Source organism: Amblyomma americanum, unplaced genomic scaffold (assembly GCF_052857255.1).
Source record: "Amblyomma americanum isolate KBUSLIRL-KWMA unplaced genomic scaffold, ASM5285725v1 scaffold_22, whole genome shotgun sequence".
In the NCBI taxonomy this organism is placed as follows: domain Eukaryota; kingdom Metazoa; phylum Arthropoda; class Arachnida; order Ixodida; family Ixodidae; genus Amblyomma; species Amblyomma americanum.
The window spans coordinates 935,761-957,421 of record NW_027526494.1 but is presented as its reverse complement, the minus strand read 5'-3'; the positions used below and the strand labels follow the sequence as shown (position 1 = coordinate 957,421).

The 21,661-nt window shown below is 50.0% G+C and overlaps 1 protein-coding gene across 1 annotated transcript; it reads right to left on the bottom strand.

Annotated features, from left to right (window-relative positions):
• Positions 1–465: 465 nt before the first annotated feature.
• Positions 466–14,421, bottom strand: LOC144111988 (endothelin-converting enzyme 1-like). The gene is made up of 5 exons (XM_077645075.1): positions 13,726–14,421; positions 10,685–11,820; positions 9,887–10,089; positions 5,764–6,131; positions 466–982 (listed from the first exon to the last, which is right to left on the bottom strand). Exons 1-5 carry the CDS (start codon positions 14,419–14,421, stop codon positions 683–685), a joined length of 2,703 nt encoding a protein of 900 aa, XP_077501201.1. The 3' UTR covers positions 466–682.
• Positions 14,422–21,661: the final 7,240 nt, after the last annotated feature.

Sequence of the window (21,661 nt, the reverse complement as noted above, 5' to 3'; positions counted from 1 at the left end):
TGAGTGCGTTCATGCGTTTGCCCGCGAACTTCGCGTCCGGGCGCATGTGGATGGCCTCCCCAACCCGCAAACATACTCAGACCAAAAACGAGCCCACTCCACACTATACAACTTTCAGAGCATACATTGGCGACAACTTCAAATGAACACATTCCTATCCAATCAGTTTGCTCACTTGTTCCACCCCGCCCACTTCCCTTCATACTGTACCATATATCACTAGATCTGGGCATGCCCATATCTCATCCGTATACCGCCCATTCACACACTCCAGCCAACTTCGAGACCGCCCATCTGGCCACAACAGCCAGACGAATTGACCGCGGCAAGGCTGGAGGGGAGGCCAGAGGGCTTTTCAACTGAGAAGCCTTCCCTGGAATGTTCTTATCTTTACTATTAAATAAAATTGTTTATCCTCTTCCTCCTCCACATCAATGACTATAGTTAAAATTTATAGCATCCAAGGCATGCTTCCATAGAACAGTACGCCGGCGATTACTATTAGACATATCGACGTAAAAAGTCTTTAATGGTAACAGTTACACTATTTAGTTCCTTCCACAAATTCCCTGCTAGGAACTAGTAACTAGGCTCGGGCATTTTAACAAACATTCTGTAAACTCTGTTTTTCGAGTTCATTCAAATCTCCACAACTCGACAGTCAAAAATCCACAGCAAGGAGTCACAAAAGTTCGCACCGGTGCGAGGGGTTCATGCGCGTTCCTGGCGGGCATTGGAACGCATCGGCAAACTCGGCAACGTGCTGAAACGCCTTGTCGCACTGCCCGTCCGCAACGCCCGGAGGTCCGCTGGGCCTCACGCAGCGCACGTAACACGCGGCGACGAAGAAGAGCTGCTCTGGGGTCAGGAATTCGAGGCCGCGGACACGGACGTCCGTCCCGGTGTTGCGCGCTCGGTACGCATACAGAGCAGTCTTCAGAGAGAGGGGCTCCAGGTAAGGCCCGTATGATTTCTGGTCCATCTGCGAGAGGGAACATTCAAGCCGGAGACATTGATGAAGCTTTATTTCCACCATATAGGATTCACCCGGTGCATAGCACGTTTGAGTGTCGCTTGTTAAACTGCCTTAGATTTTCACCACAATGCTCATCCGACTTCCTGAAGAAGCCATATGAAAAACGCTTTCATACCAGAAGCAAGCAAATATGGGATGTTCCTGGAGCGAGAAAGTTATACGGAAATCAGAGCCTTCGTTTCGTTTTACTATGCACACAAAATTATCAGAGCATAAACAACCCACACATCTTTACCGCCCCTATTAAACACTAAGTTATATTTAATCAATGCGGCACATTCTCTGTTCTTTGTCTAGGTGTGTTTTTAAGTTTAGCCACGTTGCTACCATTAATACTGTCTTCATTCTAGTTTGTTTCATGAGCGAAAGTATTTCCCCTGTTTTTGCTGTTTACCATACTACATAATTTCTCTATATGTATATTTGTCTTGAATGTGCACAGGGTCTGCTGCACTGCCTTCTCCGGGCCTCGAGCATCTCTCAAGCTACCTTCGTAGCTTTTCGCCCGAGGCTCATTTACTGTATGTGAAGAGAGCGCCCTAGAGGTGATCCTTCGCAAAATATATAAGCGCGCCCTCGACCTCCCAATAACGACGGCTTATCGATCTCCGGATGACCAACACGTTTGCGTAGCTACGTGAGGCGCACTTAAACAACCAATGCTTGCGGTTGAACAAGTCCTCAGCCGGCAAAAGCCTCCTCAACCGCCTGGACATTGCCTGCAACGTGCATGCAGAGTAAAGGACCAAAGTTTCAGAGGACTGGCGCCACGCGCTGCATGTCCAACCTCTGACATGACAAAGGAGTCTCACGAGGGCCGTGGAACCGCGTGCGCGACGGACTTTAACGACCGCTATGGCTCTCGCTACGGAGTCTTCTACACGGATGCTGCTAGCCCACACCACGGGGGATGGTATACGACCGCAGTAATCCATAAAAACACGTACGTTCACGGGCTCACTTTCCGTGCCAAAAACAATATACATGCGGAGGAGGTCGCCATAGCACTCGCCGCTGCTGAGCCAGATTCCCGGGTTATCATTACTGACTCCCGGGAAGCCTGTGTAAATCTACAAGGATGCACATTTCAACGCGCCGCCAAAATTTTACACAGATTCGTGTACCGGGATCGCCCGGACACACGTGTCGTCATCTGGACCCCAGCACATGCGGGACTAGAGGAAAACGAGGCTGCAGACGCCTCAGCCCTTGTGCTCAACCACCGGGCATCATCTCGACAATCGCCGCCTGAGGTATCTGAACCTAATCCGGCTATTACTTACAAAGAAATCCAATTTTATCAAACACAGCATAGCCGCTTCCATCTTCTTGCAAAAGGGCTATCTGAAAGCGAGGAGCGTTGCCTGCTTCGCTCATATACCAAGACGGTACTGTGCCCGGCAGTGCTGCAATATTTTAATTCGGCTTTTAAAGGGGCTGTGAAGGGGGCTCTGACAAAGTTGCAGCATTGAAGCACGCCACTTCACGAATAGTGTCCAGGAAGGATTTTTTAAAATCGCTTTGTAGAAGCTGTTATCTGTAGTTAAAATTTTAATTTCACCGTCTTCGCGCATTTCCCTCTCTTGTCACTTTTTGCACGCTGGAAGGTAGGCGCTCCTTCGCCGACCCCCTCTCTGGAAGCGGAGCTTCCTGTCCCACCGGAGCTCAGTGACTTATTGGCCGCGGCCACGGTAGCTGCCTGACGTCTGAAAGAACCTAACCAATGGCCACCTCTGACCTTGTCTACGTATATGCGGGGGACGGAGGAGGTTGCGAGCTTAAAAAAGTCGCCGGGAAGGGCTCGCCGACTTTGACGCGTGATTGTGGCTCGTCTGCTGCGTGTACAAGAGTATTATTTGACTTTGGTTTTCATGGCAACACAGTGCAGTGATTAAGTGAGTTAATGTGCTCTCCTCGGAAGGCGTTTCAGAGCCCCTTAACGGAGAGTGCCCGCATTGTGTATGCGCGTTCTCGGACGTGTACCACATGGTACTGTAAGCATGCTCCTCTAACCCTGCTTACCTCCCTTTCCCCTCACCTACCCGAGAGAGCCGGAAGGCTGCCCGGCTCGGCTGCTCTACGTTACAGAGCCAAAGAGCCCTCGTCGCTAAGGCCCGAGCTAGCACGGAAGCCGCAGGGGTACCGGACGAGGGACCTCTCCTAGAATTTGTAAGGGGCTGGCCGCTAAGGCGAGTTCCAACTCACTTGTAAATAGCCTTGAACAAATGTTTTCCACCACCACCACCACTAGCACCTGTATGCCTAGAAATAAACTTTCTTCTTCTCGGAATGTTACGGCCGAGGTAACGGTGCAGATCACTTATGAGCGCACTTGACAACGTGTGACACACCTTCATTTTGACAAAGCTTTAACGTGACCATGAGAGGTCTCTCCCCCCCCCTTTTTTTGCACGCTATATCTCACAGAAAACACTCCCTTTGAGCTGACGATATCACACTCTGGACCAACTCTGGCTCAGACGGGAAGATCCAGAGCTCCCTCCAGAGATCCACTGACACCGTCCACACCTTCGTACAGGCGAACGGCCGCACATGGTCCCCAAAATCGGAAGTGCTTTTCATCCGTGACCAGAGAGTGCGCCGACCCACCCCCGAAGCACACGAGGTCATCACGCTCCACATCGACACACACCCCATACCTTCCGTCCAGACCATTCGGTCCTGGGCATGCTGGTACTACAGTTCACCCATTAATCGGCCTTATCCGTCCCATACAGTAGAGGAATAAAGGAGGACGACCTCTGCCGGCTAACACAGGCATTTCTCATCATAAGGATAGTATGCTCTTACCCTTACTATCATTACCGCGATAAGATGACGAGGCAGTAAAAAACATTGTCCGCTCGGTGTACAAGGTGTCCCAAGGGTGTCTGAATATGCCAGCACACAACACCTCCTCTAACTTTACAACACTCTTGCAGAAGTTATAGAGGCACATAAGACCGCCAAAATTCGTCACCTCTCCAGAAGCAAACGGGCATCTCACCATTGACCGGCTAAACGTCAACCCAATTGGCGATCCCCATCCCACCGCCCACAACCCCACAGGCGTACAGAGCCGCCTCGCTGTCAAACTGCTGCCCAAGAACATGCTCCCTAGCCAACAGGAAACGCGCCGTCAGTACAAAGCCCGGACACTGGATGCTTTCTATCATGCCGACGAACACGCAAGATGCGTGGACGCGGCGAGGCAAGATGCAACAGCCTGCGCAGTCTTTGCAACCACGCCGCAGTCTACCTTTATCTCCGCCGACACCGCAGCGGAAGAGACAGTGACATCGCTGGTATTCGCAAACAGCTCTACTCGCGCAGCCTTCAGTGACTCGAAACGAGCAAATCTAAAATACTCGAAAGGCTACATCTGCCTTCTCGCCGCAAGACTCCTGCGCGGCTGCACTCCCGACCGCAAAAATGACCAAATCAGAGAACCGGCATACGCGGGGAACTCTCGAAACAAGGGGCCGACCGAATTGCCCCAGAAAACTTGAACCGCAGACAGAGGCGAGACGGTTGACACGCTGGCTGTCGCAGATTCGTCGCGTCAAAATGGGTGATAGCTCGTCAGTTTTTACAGTGAATAGCTGTTATAGAGGTTGAAAGAACGGAAGCATTTCTTCGTTCCTCGCAGCAACAGTAAAAAAAAAACTACATACCCGAGAGAGATTCCAACCTCCCCCAACCCAAACACAGATGCTTTGTTTCTTCAGGCTGCGGCGGTAACCGCAGCCTCACAGGGGCCATGCAATGACTGCGTCATGAGTGAAGGTCAAGTGATTCTGATGCATGACAATAGAGAAGGCATCATTGCAGAAACTGTAAACTGCATTAGACGCAACAGTATTGGAATTCTGACAATGCTGAGAAAAAGAATAGGGAAATATCACCCATCCAAAAACGTTCTCCAACTCCTTGCTAGCGGAGTTTTCATCACGACACACACCATGGCGACCATTTTTCATGATCGGTTTTGGCTCTAGCTTAATACATGCAGATTTTTAACCTCAGCGGCAGTTTTTGACTCAGCATAAAATCAAGAGCAAGTAATTCAAGAAAGAAATTATCTGTGATATACCGCTGGCAGGTGCTATAGATAGCTCACAGGAAACGGGACGCTGCGTTGCCGACAGAGAGCGCAAGCAGAGAAAAGCATGCCGCATTACATATTGCCAGGAAACCTCTCCGTGCATTCTGCAAGCTGCAGTCATTGCTTTCATAGCTCACGAAAACGACCATTTTTGCAAGATGTAACTATCAATTAAAATAGCGATGCTACGGAAGTTTACGTCAGATCTGCCCTACATGGTGAATATGGTGGTGCCCCGTCACTGCCTTTACCAAGGAAGCAGTACAGTTCCTTAAGCGTGGTAGTGCGCCTCTTTCGCACAAGCATGAGTTTGTGAAAGACTCATGAAAGGAAGACTGCAACTACATGGGACGCCGCCCCCTACATTTGTTGTTTCTTGCGTATCACTTGTGTTTTCGTTCATGTGACTCCAGCGGGACCCTATACAGACGGTCATGTTTAGGAAAACTGAACCAGCTGACAGGGCGTAGTGGTTCTCTTTGTTGAGTCCTTTTGCCCCTAGCAAAGTGCAGAGCAATAACCTCTACAAGCAGCCCGATAACACACGTGGGATCACTCATGCAGGGTGACTCACATTTACACAGTTTGCTAACAACTATGAAGAGCTTGGCTCTGGTCTCACCTTACTGGATGTGCCGTTCATCATGCAATAAAATTGGTTCTTGAAGGCGGCTGATGCCTCCGGAGACGTAAAGTAGGCCGAGAAGAAGAGCTGGCTAAGCGCTTCCGCCATGCGACTGCCTATCCCGGCGTAGTTGAGCGCGTCAGTGGCTCCATGATCGAAGTATGGGAAGCTGAAGGCGTACGGCAGCAGGGACACGTCGGGCTCCTCCGTATCGGCGTGGAGTACGTACAGTCCCAGCTCCTGGATGACCTTGGACAGACGCCGGGAAGACGGGTTCAGGAACGAAGCTCGAGCGGCGAGTTGCCAGTTTGCCACCAGCGACTCGCCCATGTCCACTAAGCCTTCCTGGTGGACGTCCGTGGCTTCTGCATTCCCGCACCGGAAGCGGTATAAATTCGAGCCACGTGCGCTCGTGAAATCTCTTGCTTGCACTGCATAGCGCCAACACCTACACAGTTATCTTTGTCGGAGTAACCGGGCTCAGTGTAGCCCTCTATGTACCATGTCGCAAAACATAATCCTGAAGCAGTGACGTCATGACCAATGAAAATTACATCTGCGAGGGTGGACGGTGGACGCTTTAGAAAAACATTCACATTCCAAAAGGTTATTCACCGCTATGTGAGTGCTTTTCGAAATCATATTTTCACATCCTCAATAGGATCTTAACGAAAAACCTAGTACTCTTACATCCACGCCCCCGAAACCAAACAATCGTACCCCTATCATGAACGGTCTTTTTAACCATTATATATCCTTCAAAAGTCGTATTCAACACCCTAGAGCTTATTCCACTCGTTACTCTCATTATTCTGCGTCGCGCAGTATCGATAAACAATGTTTCGCACGATATTTATCCTGTCTTGCTCATTTTTAAAGCGAAAGCCTTGCTGGCCGCAGGTTGAGCAGTTTCGCGTGATTCCTGGAGAGCCATGCGGCAAATACGCGAGGAGCAGTGACGACACACGAAGCATTTCTCTCTCTCGCTCCCTAGTCACAACTGCGCATGCGCCACTAGTAGCACCGAGCCACAGGTGTTCCGCCGCTGCGCAGCGCTGCGCCTTTCCTTAATAATAATAATAATTGTTTTTGGGGGAAAGGAAATGGCGCAGTACCTATCTCGTGTATCGTTGGACACCTGAACCGCGCCGTAAGAAAGGGATAAGGGAGGGCGTGAAAGAAGAAAGGAAGAATGAGGTGCGGTAGTGGAGGGCTCCGGAATAATTTCGACCACCGGGGGATCTTTAACGTGCACTGACAGCCGCGGCTGCGTTTTTATGGAGGAAAAACGCTAAGGCGCCCGTGTGCTGTGCGAAGTCAGTGCAACTTGCAACTTTAAATTTTCAACTAAATTAATAATAATAATAATTGGTTTTGGGGGGAAAGGAAATGGCGCAGTATCTGTCACATATATCGTTGGACACCTGAACCGCGCCGTAAGGGAAGGGTAAAGGAGGGAGTGAAAGGAGAAAGGAAGAGAGAGGTGCCGTAGTGGAGGGCTCCGGAATAATTTCGACCACCTGGGGATCTTTAACGTGCGCTGACATCGTACAGCACACGGGCGCCTTAGCGTTTTTCCTCCATAAAAACGCAGCCGCCGCGGTCGGGTTAGAACCCGGGAACTCCGATTCAGTAGTCGAGCGCCCTAACCACTGAGCCACCACGGCGGGGCTCAACTGCAAATTTCAATTTTCAGTTTTCTCTTCCTTCTTTCCCTCCTTCCTTTATACCTTCCTTTACGGCGCGGTTCGGGTGTCCATCGAGATATGCGAAACGGTTCTGAGCTTTGCGCGCTCGCCGCGCCATCTGGAATGACGTCACACCGCGCGGCTCACCGCCGTCCCCGTTTGGTATGAGGACACACCGCGTTCCTCGTCGTTGCGCTCGCTTCCGCTCGCTTCCGGAGTCGCATGCCTGTTAACATGTCGGAGGATTAAAAAGGAGAGCTCGCGTGCGCCGCGACTACAGTTGACATAGCTAGACAACCAGACTAACCCGGACTTACAACCAAGGTTACCCAAGGCTAACCATGCTATGCCTTACCTATCGCTACGTATTTCCTGGCATAGCCGAGCTAAGCCACTACCAATTTTCTCTCTCCCCGCCGCGGTGGCTCAGTGGTTAGGGCGCTCGACTACTGATCCGGAGTTCCCGGGTTCGAACCCGATCACGGCGGCTGCGTTTTTATGGAGGAAAAACGCTAAGGCGCCCGTGTGCTGTGCGATGTCAGTGCACGTTAAAGATCCCCAGGTGGTCGAAATTATTCCGGAGCCCTCCACTACGGCACCTCTTCTTCCTTTCTTCTTTCACTCCCTCCTTTATCCCTTCCCTTACGGCGCGGTTCAGGTGTCCAACGATATATGAGACAGATACTGCGCCATTTCCTTTCCCCCAAAACCAATTATTATTATTATTTCTCTCTCTAATCGCTCCCTAGTGACTACTGCGCATGCGCCACTAGTAGCACCGAGTCACAGGCGTTCCGCCGCTGAGCAGCGCCGGGCCTTTCCTCAAAATCCTTCTTTCAAGTTTCACTTTTCTCTTTCCTCTTTTTCTCCCTCCTTTATCCATTCCTTTACGGCGCGGTTCGGGTGTCCACAGAGATGTCAGGCGGTTACTGTGCCATTTCCTTTCCTCAAAAACAAAAAAACAAGTGAGCCGACGGCGTTCATAGAGTTCATTGGCGTTGACAAATTTGCAATTACCGTTCATTTTCCCGAATGGAAAGGCGCACAACCCACAAACGGCTCCGTGGGTCCGTGAAGACTTTATTCTCGCATTCGCTTTGTATATCTTGGACTAGCTGGGGCTAATCCACATTAATTTTTTTCTTTCTCTTTATTTACTGTCTTCTTTTCTTCCTTGCGAGAGCTTGAAAGCCCTCCCACTAAAACTTGTGTCGCTGCCACAACAGAGGCAGATTGTCGCCTGGTACGTGACAGAAAGTTCTCACACACCTTCCACGCTCCACATTCAACCACGTTCTACGTCAGTCACGGTAATACAGTGCGTACTACGTCCGCCGCTATTGACGAGGGGAGTGCCAGTAAACACTCTCATGGTTAGGCTGCACGCAGAACTTAAATACACCCGAAAGCAAAAAAGATTGGACCGCCGCCTACGTAGTTCTGTTGGTTGATCTCCGGACGCGAAATTCGGAGGTCGTGGGTTCGGATTGCACCGGTGACATATGGCTGTTTTTCTTTTTCTTTCTACTCGGTTATCTTTGAGCGATATTATAGTTGCACAATGAAAATAACCGTTATCAGCACCACAATAAAAAAAACATCTTGTGCGCCCTGGTTTCAATGCCTGTTGGCAAATTAAAATTTCGGAAAAGAGAGGAATTCCAATTACATTCCACAGCACATCGTATTCAAGTACAGAAAGCAGACAAGAGAGCAGCATGTCACTAATTATGAGTGTGGAGTTGTAGACTAACAGAAGTTGTAGACTAACAGAAGCTGAATTCAGAAGCTGACACCTCTAAATATACGACATGAAGGTGCATGCGCGGCGGATACAGCCACATTACGCCTGGTAAACGTGATAACACCATCATACCCTACAAGACAGATTTTAATAAGGGCGACTCGCTTCTGTGTAAAGCCGGGGGACGTATCACTGACGCGATTGTGCACATTCTTTTTCAGAAAGGATTTCATTACAAGTACGGCAGTACCTGATGACATTACAAGTACCAAGCCAACCAGCCAGACAACAACTCTGCCGCGTTCGTTATGATCGATTAAATGATTTTCAATGAATGTCATCATGTGCTTAACGACAGTCAAGGAACATCTGTGTCAAGGACAGTCAAGGACTTCGTGTGTCCGTGTTTCATTGCGCTGTTTCTCCCCTAAAAAAATGAACTTCTGTTCAGCACAACTAAGCGAAATGCGGCGGCATATTTCCGTGCATTTATAGTGTCACCGGATTTCGGAACGAACAAATTAAATAGCCATCCGGCTTTCAGAGAAAACCAGAACGTTGGGGTTTAAAGTTTGATTCATTTTCTGTGACATATACTTCAAATTTATTGCCTGCAAGGAACCTGAATGACTAGTGGAAACTGCTTTCGGAAAAGCCTTTATCCGGGTGCATGTCCGCACGTGCATACCTGACTTGTCGTCGGAGTCCACTTCTCCCGGTTTCTCGAAGTACAGCAGCGCCACAGATGTGGAGTTCCAGTCGTGGACCACTGTAACGTTCTCATCATAAAACTTCCAGCGAAGAAGCCGGCTATGCAGAGACTGGCGAACGTCCAAGATCAGTGCCCTTGCTTGTGGCCTAATACCCGCTGGAAGTGCGGCGTCGCTTAACCTGAAAATGTGTGTTATGTGTTAATTTCATCTCATGGTGTAATGTTAAAATGAACCTGAACGTCTCTGAGGTTCAGGAGCAGACAGCTGTTTAGGTTTCATTTCATAAGTCGTCATGACCACACTGCTTTGGCGCAAAGCGGACCTGTACACACGCCTGAGGACACAACGGAAGTTGATTCTTGACAGTTCGCCGTGACACATAGCGCAGATAAAAGCGGAGAGAGGGAAAGGGGAAGGGACAAGCTGCTGTTATTTTTATTTTACTTTCATTCTCTTTTATTTGAGATAGTTTCATACAAATTGGCGTTGCAGGCATAGCAAAAGGAACGGAAAGTGCCTGACCGGGCTATGCCACCCAGATAGCGCGGCAGCAAATTTTTTCTTCTTTATTCCAGATGGCTACACATCATATGCCGACCGAAATATATCAGCAAAAAAGTAAACAATTTTACAGTTTCATCAGTACAACAGTATTCTTCCTGTGGAAGACGAGGACAAAACTAATAGACACAAGCAGATAACTATTGCTGCTGTCAGGAACCAAACTATCAGAGCTGAACTATCAGAAAAAAACTATCAGGAACCAAACCCACCTGTGAAGCAGGGCGTCGCCGGTCACGACGAAGGTTTTGCTGAAGCAGAACGCCCGGTGCATGATCTCCACCTTCTGCTCGGTGCCGTAGAAGTTGATTAGCAGCTCCTGGTTAGCAAACCACACCGCCACCTGAACCGTACACCAAGACAGCAGAAGGTGCATCTTTTCCTCCCCGTATTTCTTCCACATATTGAAGAAGGCGTGAAGAAAAGGAATGGAATCGCTGACGAACACGACACGTTCATTGTCGCGCAGTGCCACACCATAGTCTCGCAAAGCTAGTTTCCACCGCTCCAACGTGAGGTTTGGGACGAAATTGTAGAAAAGCCCGTCTTTCATAATGAACGTCGGGTGTACGGTAGCTCTATTCCAAAGGACGTCCCATATCTTTAGTTCAATATTTCGTGTTTCTTCAAATGTCACCGAGTCGCCGTGAACTGCAGCGCTGCTAGCGGCCTTGAGGCTTGTTTTCAGTACCTCGAAATAATGTTGCCTGCTTCCAGGGGACCGGAGTTGCTCCTTTGCCCTCCGGCCCAGTATGTAGAACTCTTGCGGTAGTCGCAGCAGCACGTATCTTTTTGGCCCAGTAGCTTCTACCTCGAAAGCAAGGATTCCTGCCCAACGAAGTTGGATCGACACGTGCAGCAGGGTGCGTAGAAGATCGGGACGCTGCGCCTTGTGGGGCCACACGACATTCGCTGCTTCCAGAGCCAGTGCAACGTTTAGTAGTTCGTTGCAGCGGCCTTTCCCAACGCATTCGCAACTGAGGTAGAAAGCTGCGGCGCGTTCCATCTCATTTTGCCCACTTTTGGGTACGTTCATATCTCGAACGATATGGTACATTCGAGTGAGCGCGGACAGCAGGGCAACGTCATTTACGCTTGCCTCGTAGCGACTATTCCAGCCATCGCACACGTAATGAGTGAAGCTATCGCAAGGCTTCACTGAGGAGTTGATGGTCTCTAGGAGCCGCTTCGAGTAGGCGGCGCATGCCAGCGTGTCGCAGGTCTCGTAGTGACGTTCACGGGAGGGGGCTTGAAGTGCCAGAAGCACCGCCACGATGACGGCTAGTAATACGCACGATGTCCCGGCGCAACATTTGATGCAAGTGCTCCCCTTGGGGACGTCAGGGCTCTGAAAGGGCGCGCCACAGCAGGAAGAATTAGGTTTCCGCTATCTCGTTCTCAAGCATTTTGTGTGTGCGATACGTGAGAATGCACTTGAAGCAATATAACGTAATAAATTATTTGGTACACTCCTGCTTCATTCTCAATGTCCACCTGGCCAGCAAAAGGTATCGGCCCAAACGAGATGTGCCTTTGCCTAAAGTTGTGGGGAGAGCGGAACATTTTAATAGAACGCATATGAAAAAGGGGCGGAGAGGAGCAAAAAAATCAAATTCAGGCGAATTTAGTTTTAAGAGTCACGAATTTGTTACTTCATCCTTATTTGAGACTTTAAGAAACCTGAGTCATATCGAATACTTTATAATTCTCCAGGCGACTGACAACAAGGGGAAGGTGGTACAAAACAGGACATGAATATGCAAACCGTCTGCGTATTTTGATCCCTGCACCATCTCGTCTGCGTATTTTGATCCTTGCACCATCTCAGCATGTCGTTCACTACATATGAACGACACTGCTTACTAGAAACGCAGCCAAATTTAATTGAACGCTAAAACTCAAAAGTTCGCAATTTGCGCCACTCTACAGGGTGAAGGACTCAAATTGCACAGGACCGACAGAGTCAAATCACCGTGTTGCTCATCCTTGCAATGAAGGCTAAGAAAGTTATGTTTACAGCTAGGCAATCGTTTAGTCTATTTGAGTGATGGACTGTGCACTAAAAGCCAATCCGGCGCTGTTTCTTTTCATGCCCCCACTGTCTACGCACTTCTAGCGCCGAGCTTTGCATGCAGTATGGGTACGCAATGTTTTTTAGTTTCGTGCATTCAACGCATATATTTCCTCTTAATGCGAAAGCATTAATCTGGAGGTTCAGAGGCGAGCAAAATCGTATATTTTATGTGCACCTAGGGAGCATACAGAAAGAGGAAGAAAAAGAAATCACGTGATTATCCACGACTGAGAGTTGAACCCGTGCGGTGCGAACCGATGAGCTTCAAATACCAGTAGGCTATCACCGCTGCCAAACGCTTGTGGCACATGCAGGCTGTCCACACGAAGCCTGACAGGTGGCAGTTAAATTAACGACTGGCCTATGAATGTTAGGTACAGGAAGACCAACTCTGCATATACGGCCATTAACCCATTAGCCGTCGCATCATACCCTCAATCCGGGACAGCGCGCAGATCAGAAAGGTTGCAGCGGCGGCTATGTAGAGCCATGCAGAGGTAGAATTGCCAGCTGCGTGACACCTGGCTACATCTCGCGGCAGCGCGCAATGACAGCGTTCACAAAGTGAGCGGGAGGGCTTGCGCCGTAAGCAGTATTACGTGTCTCTGCCGACTTTGCTTTCCTGTGTGCAATGTGCGTTTAATCACGTAACGCCATTTTTGTCGAAAGTTTTCTCAGTAGTTGCAAATCTGAGTTATATCCTCCACAAAAATATTAAAACATGCCACAATACAGGAAAGCAAGACTGCAGGACAAGAGCAGCCGATTTTGGAAATACGCAGCTTCAGCTCACATTCTGCTGGCAGCATGCGGCAAGGGCGGGAAACAACAAAATAAGAAAAGTAGAAGCAAAGTTGGGGCCTACGCACTGCCATTCAAAATGATAATAGGTCATGTTATAATAGGCTCATTAAAACATCATGGTGCCCCGCAACTCTCCTTGATCAAATGATAAGGTGCAAAGTTTTACTGCAAAATTTTGTGAGCTCATGAACATCATTGCCCTTTAACTTATCAAAATATAAAACCTCTCCCGTTTGAAATTGAACAGCCTCTCAACATTGCGCCGTGTTAGGTACAATGGGATTCGTGGAGCAAGAAGCACAGCCCTATAGACACGTCATCACTGATGATAACTCATAAAAGCCTATGCTTCATTTTGCGGTGGGCGTTGCTTACCATGATTCGAAAAGCCGAAGGCTTCTTCCCATCTTCAGTTCGCTCCACGGTGGGCTGCGCCTGCGCGCGCTGGGACCTCGCGTTAGGCTGCTCTGCAGGGCAGCTTGGCTTGGTCGTCTCCTCAGCCTCGACGCCGGGTTTGACTCGAGTCGCTTTGCGTATGCTGCGCGTCGTGTGACGCGGTTCTGTGTCAGCGCTCTGGACTTGCTCAGCTGGAACGGTGGTGAGGTCTGGAGGAGCGCCGCTTGGTGCAGCAGCTAAGTCGTCGCTTGCTGTTGGAAGCAGCGCTTGGCCCTCGCTCGAAGGTGGCATATTGGTACCGTCTGTCTCGGTGAGGCCTTGAGGTTGCAGTCGGCTCGCGGTGACGTCGCCGCACTTAGCAGTCGGGAGGTAGGACAACGTTGGCTGCTGATCGGATCCGGTGGTACCAGGGACATCTGCTGCTTTAATTGTCGGTGCGTCGACGAGGGCTTCATGCGTGCCTGCCTGGCCAGAAGCCTGTTTGCTTTCATCGTCGAGTTCTTGGGTTCTTGCGCCGCTGTCGCGTTCGGGTGATCTCTCGGCGCCGCTCTTTCGCTTCTTGCGCGATGATCTGGACGAGTCCTTCTCCCGTTCCGTGTCTACCGAATGTTGGGCTCCTTTCTTCTTCGCCTTCTTGGAGGTTCTGGATTCTTTCGACGTCTTCGTGATATCCATGGCCGGAGGATCGAGGTCTGTGACCGGCGCTGTAGGAAGGCAGCTGCTTCTTCGTCACGTGCGAACGCTTCTCGTGCAAACGCGTTCTTTTCACCGCGCGCGGATGTAAAAAAAAAGCAGAATTCCAAGAGCATGTACAAACCTAGACCGGTGCACTTCTACGGTTAACCCAGACTGCGTGGCAGAATCGGGCGAGACGAAATTCAAATGCGGCCTACGCAAATCTAATGATCATGAAATCGGTTCCTCTAAATGTCCGACAAAATAGCAAAAGCTCGAGTTAGAGAGGGCAAGGCGACGGAAACAACGTGCAACGCTATAGTGCTAAAGAGAGAGAGAGAAAAAAAAACTTTATATGGGTGCTTTCAAGGGCTTGGCGTGTCGAGGCCTCCGTCGTGTTCACTGCGCTGGCGTCTTGAGGCCTCCTCTTAAGCAAGGTTGGGCCCCTATTCCAGGGCTCCACTGAGCCTAGCTACCTCTCTTGCGTGCTGCACTAAAGCCCTTTGGGCCGTGAGCTCGCGGCTGGTGAGCCGACTTTCCCATTGCTCCGCACTCGGGTTATTGTGTTGGCGGAATGTTTGGTTGCGTTTACATTCCCATGTGATGTGGTAGAGTGTGGGTGTGGCCCCGCACCAGGGGCAGGTATCTCTGTACTGCGTCGGGTACATTTTGTTTAGGATGTGTAAATTTGGGAAGGAGTTTGTTTGCAGTCTGCGCCAAAACGTTGCTTCCTCTTTCGTCAGGGCTTTATGCGGTGGAGGGTATTTAGCTGTCGTCCCCTTGTGTAGGTTTAGGATGTCTGTATATCCTCCATCACACGCGTGTGGGCGATACTCCGGGGCATGCGTCTGCCCGACTCGGAACGTGGTTTCTCGAGCAATAATAATAATAATAATAATAATAATTGGTTTTTGGTGGAAAGGAAATGGCGCAGTATCTGTCTCATATATCGTTGGACACCTGAACCGCGCCGTAAGGGAAGGGATAAAGGAGAGAGTGAAAGAAGAGAGGAACAAAAAGGTCCGTAGTGGAGGGCTCCTGAATAATTTCGACCACCTGGGGATCTTTAACGTGCACTGACATCGCACAGCACACGGGCGCCTTAGCGTTTTTCCTCCATAAAAACGCAGCCGCCGCGGTCGGGTTCGAACCCGGGAACTCCGGATCAGTAGTCGAGCGCCCTAACCACTGAGCCACCGCGGCGGGGTCTCGAGCAAGGCTGTCTGCCCTTTCGTTGCCTTCTATGCCTGAATGGGCCGGAATCCAGATTAACTTGTGTGTAATGTCTCTCCTGGCGAGCTTGACCCCACCGAGGATCTTTAGGACGGTTCAGCTTATCCTGCCTCTTGTGCAATTCCTGCACGCCTCCTTTGAGTCTGTTAGGATGTTTAGAGGCCTGCCGGTTCTGTAACCTTCTGCTGCCTCCAGCGCCACGGCAATTTCCTCGGCCTCTGCGGTACTGGCGATTTTCGCCGTCGCGCATGTGATTAGGTTTCCTGTGCAATCTACCACCACCGCTGTGGCCGCGCGGTCCTCTCCTCGCGGGTATGTGGCGGCATCCGTGTGTACCGTATTGCTCAGTCACGCTAGTGTGTTTTCCACATGTTCAGCCCGCGCCTGTCTCCTGTGCTCGTGGAGGTTAGGGTCAAATGTTTTTGGGTAGCGGCCTAACGTTTATTGTTTTTCTTATGTTGTCGGGTACGTCTGCATATCTGTCTGCGTATCCGCTCGTATCCCTTCCCAACCTAGTCAGGAGCGCTCTCCCTGCAGCAGTGCTTCTGAGTCTGATCTTCTGCGTTTCGAGCAAGGCTTCCGCCAGTTCGCTGAAGGTGTTGCTGATGCCCAGTTGGAGCAACTTCTCGTTCGACGTGTATTTTGGCAGGTGAAGGGCCGTCTTTTAGGCTTTCCTGAGTATCGTATCCGCCAGTGGTAAAGAACAGATTTGCTGCTCTGTGTCAAGAGCTGTTTGATGATGCGACTGGAGAAGAGCCTGTCACGGAGAATTCACAGAACAGGACCTCTGCATTCATGGGCGTTCTTGATACAGGAACAGGTTGTGTGCACTCACAGGATATATCTATAGGGTGCCAGTGCCCTTCCATCCCTGATGAAAGAGCATGAGCAGAGACGGAAACACCAGAAAAAGCTGCAGTCTATATTAGGGTCAACATTCCTCAAACGTCACCTGACTTCAGCCGCGCCGCGGTGGCTCAGTAGTTAGAGCGCTCGGCTACCCATCTGAAGTTCCCGGTTCGAACCCGACTGTGGCGGCTGCGTTTTTATGGTGGAAAAACGCTAAGGCGCCCGTGTGCTGTGCGATGTCAGTGCACGTTAAAGATCCCCAGGTGGTGGAAATTATTCCGGAGCCCTCCACTACGGCACATCTTCCTTTCTTTTACTCCTTTCTTTATCCTTTCCCTCACGGCGCGGTTCAGATGTCGAACTATATATGAGACAGATACTGCGCCATTTCCTTTCCCCCAAAACCAATTATTATTATTATTATTATTATTATTATTATTATTATTATTATTATTATTATTATTATTATTATTATTATTATTATTATTATTATTATTATTATTATTATTATTATTATTATTATTATTATTATTATTATTATTATTATTATTATTAAAGTTCCTGTCAGCCGCCGTGGATAGAGTCGCAGTGGTTCAGTGGCTGGTTGTCTCGGCTACTCAGGCGGTGTCCCCGAGAAGAAAACCTGCCGCGGCAGCAGCGTTTCGATGAAGGCAAAGCGCAAAGGGCGCCCGTGTGCTGTGGGATGTCAGTGCACGTTAAAGATCCCCAGGTGGTCCAAATTATTGCAGAGACCTCCACTGCGGCACCTCTTTCATCCTATCCTCTCTCACTATCTACTTTATGCCTCCCCTCATGGCGCCGTTTAGATGTCCATCGAGATGCTGACGCAGATACCGCGTCATGCCCTGTCCTCAAGTACCAATGTTAAATTTTCAATTGCATCTTAAATGCAAAGGTGCCCGTGTATTGTGCAATATCAGTGCACGCTAAATATCCCAGGTGGTCAAAAATTATTCCGGAGACCTCTTGCACGGCGCCTCTTTCTCTCTCTTCGTTCACTCTTACCTTAGAATTGAAAAAAAAATTGTTTTTCGGGGAATAGAAATGGCGTAGTATCTGTCACATATATCGGCGGGCACCTGATCTGCGCCGTAAGGGAAGGCGTAAAGGAGGGATTGGAAAAAGAAAGGGATAAAGGGGTACCGAAGTGAAGGGCTGCGGAATAATTTCGACTACCTGGCAATCTTAAACGTGCCCTGACATCGCGCAGCACATGGGCGCCTTGCGTTTCACCTCAATCGAAACTCACTCGCCGCGGTCGGGTTCGAACCCGCGAACTCCGGATGGGTAGTTGAGCGCCCTAACCATAGCCACTACGACGGGCCTTTTTAACGCGACAGCATCAAGGAGCTCGTGTGCAGGAAAGCCGGTGTCGTAGGTATCGGCGTCTTTGCCATAGAGCGAAAAATAACGCATCTCGGTCGACACCTTAACTGCGCCGTAACGGAAAGAATGTTAGCGCGTCAGCGTCAAGGATTGACTGATAGATGGATTGATTGACTAATTGATCGATCGATCGATTTTTCCTTCCCTTACGGCGTGATCCGGTTGTGCAGGGAGAAATGTGAGACGGGCGTCATTTCCTTTCCTTAAAAGCAATTGTTCATTTCATTTTCCTTCCCTTACGACCCGGTTCGGGTGTCCGCCGAAATATGTGAGACAGGCGTCCTTTCCTTGAAAAGACGAAAGGGCCACGGGTCGCTCCGAACGGGCGATGGCGTTCCGTGTAACCGTCGGCAACGCTGCGACACGCTGTCGCGTCTCTTAAAGACGAAGCTTAAGCGCCCTGCATTTTTTTCTTACGCACGGTATGGGTGTGCACGGAGATGCGAGAGAATTAATGCGCCAATTCCTTTCTTCAACAACCAATTTTCTTATCATACTTTGTGGTTTTCTGATGTGCTTTCAAGGTGGTGGTAGTGGTTTTATTAAAAAGAATAGTAAAAAGGAAGGAAAAGATTTTTGCTAGCCCCGGCATCTGCCATCGATACTGAAGCACCTGTGCTGGGGCAGCGGAAATGAAGGATAGCAGGCAGAATGGAGAAATGAAATGAAAGAGGTGAGGGGACAGGAAGAGAGGATAGGGGGAGAAGCAATATGTACAAACTATTTACACAATAAGAAATGTGTCCAGGTTGTGCGCGTGATTAGTTCATTTTAGAGGAATTAAATCACACACGCGCACAGCACTGTGTTGGTTACAACTGGAGTGGGGCGTCCAGTCATTAATCGTTCAAGGTAGAACTCGCGGAGCGTTCGGTCACTGCGTGTAACTGCCTGACGGAGAACAGGCGGGACGTCAAGCCCGTGTGTTCTAGGAATGCACAGAGGCTCACCAAACCTCGCTCAAGAATGCGCGCACTGCCCTGCGGCCACAATAGCGTCTTGATGGAGTCTGGTAGTATGCCCTGCGCCCTATAGGCCGCGAGCATATCGCGACGAGCATCGGCGAACGCGGTACAGTGAAGGAGCAGGTGTTCTAGTGTTTCCACTGCACCGCATCCGTCACACACATATCTCGTCGCGATTCCGTGACGCACCCGTCGTTCCCCGGTCCACACGCAGCCAATGCGCGCGCGGAGGATCATTGCACGTTGTGACCGTGTAAGTGCGCGACAGCCGGTGAAACTGTCGATGCGAGCAATGCCAATTTTCTGCAAGGGTCGCCTATGCTTGCTCGCTCGACGAACAACGTGCTTTTGGAGACGGACAGAGTTCACTTTAGACATCTGAATAGAAAATATATAAAAGCCAACAGCCGCGCACCGAAGATGTTTCGCCGGATGTAAAGTCAGGGAGTTCTCTTATTTGAGGAGAAATGTTTCAAGCCTCTACGAGAGGGAAACTAGGATATTAAAGCACGTTAGAAAGAGTACCTCCTATTTAGCGAACCCCCTGAGTAGTGGCTCCCTTCGCAGTTCGTATATATGATACACTTGGTTCTCGAGCCCGCCTCTAATCACACACACACACGCGCTACCAGTGCACATAGCTCACGTGTGTACGGTTGTTTTCCGCACTCTCAGCATGATGCAAGCATGCGACCCTTCTCGCATAGCTTTTCACGGCCCCATCGCCGTTTATTTTGATGGACGCCCTATTCTGAAGGCTAACATACTCCGCATTCTGGGCCCTCACTATAAGATCAGCGGCCTAAAGCTTTCGCTATCAGGAAACTCCTGCGGGTGACACATGTGCTGTCGCCTCTCATGAGCACAGTTTCTGGTAAATACTATGGCACGAAGGAGCACGATTTGTGCCGCCTCATTTATACCTTCATACTGTGTCGATCCTCTATAGCCAAATACCTCCAACTCCGACAAGAACAAATCGCACCCTAGATGCTATGCTCCGTAAAGCTTACAAGTTGGCCCTGCACCTTCCCCTTAGCACCAAAACCACCAAACGTCTCCAGCTTGGCCTACACAACCCTACACACGAACTCACAGGGGCACAAAGACAAGCACAATAAACTGGCCTAACTCAATCATTCAGAGGACGTCACATACTTTACAGTTCCCAAATTCGCATACCGACAGCCGACCCCACATTACTACCTGCTGCCGCCGCCGCACGCACACACACACACACACACACACACACACACACACACACACACACACACACACACACACACACACACACACACACACACACACACACACACACACACACACACACACACACACACACACACACGCCCGCACGCACACGCACACGCACACGCACGCACACACACACACACACACACACACACACACACACACACACACACACACACACACAGAGCTCATAATCAAACCTCTCCCCCCGAACACACACTACACATATTACTCAGCCCACCACATAGCTCTTGCAAACGCTCTCCACAATTACTACAGTTCGGAAGCCGACGCAGTATGAGTGGACGCAGTTAAGACGCGGGCGAAGACGCGGCAATTGCAGTCGTTGACCACGCACTTCCACCCATCGCCTCTCTCCACCTTCCTGCCGCATCCACCCGAGAGTCCTCGGAAGATGTGGCAGTCGCTCTTGCTCTTAGAGAGACTAATGCCCGGTACGTCCTCACAGACTGAAAAACTGCACTCTTAAATTTCCGACTGGGTCCAGTCCACGAAACTGCTTTCTGCACCCTCAGCTCGCCAGCCATAAGCCAGCCCAGTCATGTGGAGCTGATGCGGGTGACTACGCACTCTGGGAACCCCGGCAACCAGGGCTTTTGGTGCTTGAGGCGGTGACGCACCAAAAGCCCTGGTTGCCGGGGTTCCCAGAGTGCGTAGTCACCCGCACTAGGGCGCTCGAGTACTGATCCGGAGTTCCCAGGTTCGAACCCGACCGCGGCGGCTGCGTTTTTATGGAGGAAAAACGCTAAGGCGCCCGTGTGCTGTGCGATGTCAGTGCACGTTAAAGATCCCTAGATGGTCGAAATTATTCCGGAGCCCTGCACTATGGCACCTGTTCTTCCTTTCTTCTTTCAATCCCTCCTTTATCCTTTCCCTTACGGCGCGGTTCAGGTGTCCAACGATATATGAGACAGATACTGCGCCATTTCCTTTCCACAAAAACCAATTATTATTATTATTATTATTATTATTATTATTATTATTATTATTATTATTAATATTATTATTAACCCCGGCAACGAAGCCACAGTCACCATGCCCGAGGTCTCGTCAACCGGGAGGCGGCAATGTTGGAGCCGGGCTTTTCCAGGGAGCGCATGCGCTTCTTCAGCGAGCTGACCCAACCATGTCGCACTGAACGCCAGCTATATATAGAAGAAAGGAAGAAAGAGGTGCCGTAGTGGTCTTCAGAATAATTTCGACTTCCTGGGGATATTTAACGTGGACTGACATCGCACAGCCCACGGGAGCACAACATTCGGGCGTTTTGCCTTCAACGCGGTCGCCATTCACAAACAGCGACCAAGATTCTTTTCATCGTATCTATACGTACGCTCTTTCGAACTTGCGCCGCTGCCTAACAAGCCGAATTACTACCCGAGCTTACCCGAGTGTCTCGGGTAAGCTTGCACGAGGTTGCGCGAGGTTGCTCGATAAGATCAACTGGTGCCGGCGCCTGCCATCCCATGGCAGTGGCGCAACGCTTAACCGCTGCGCCAGGAGTGGTACGAGAA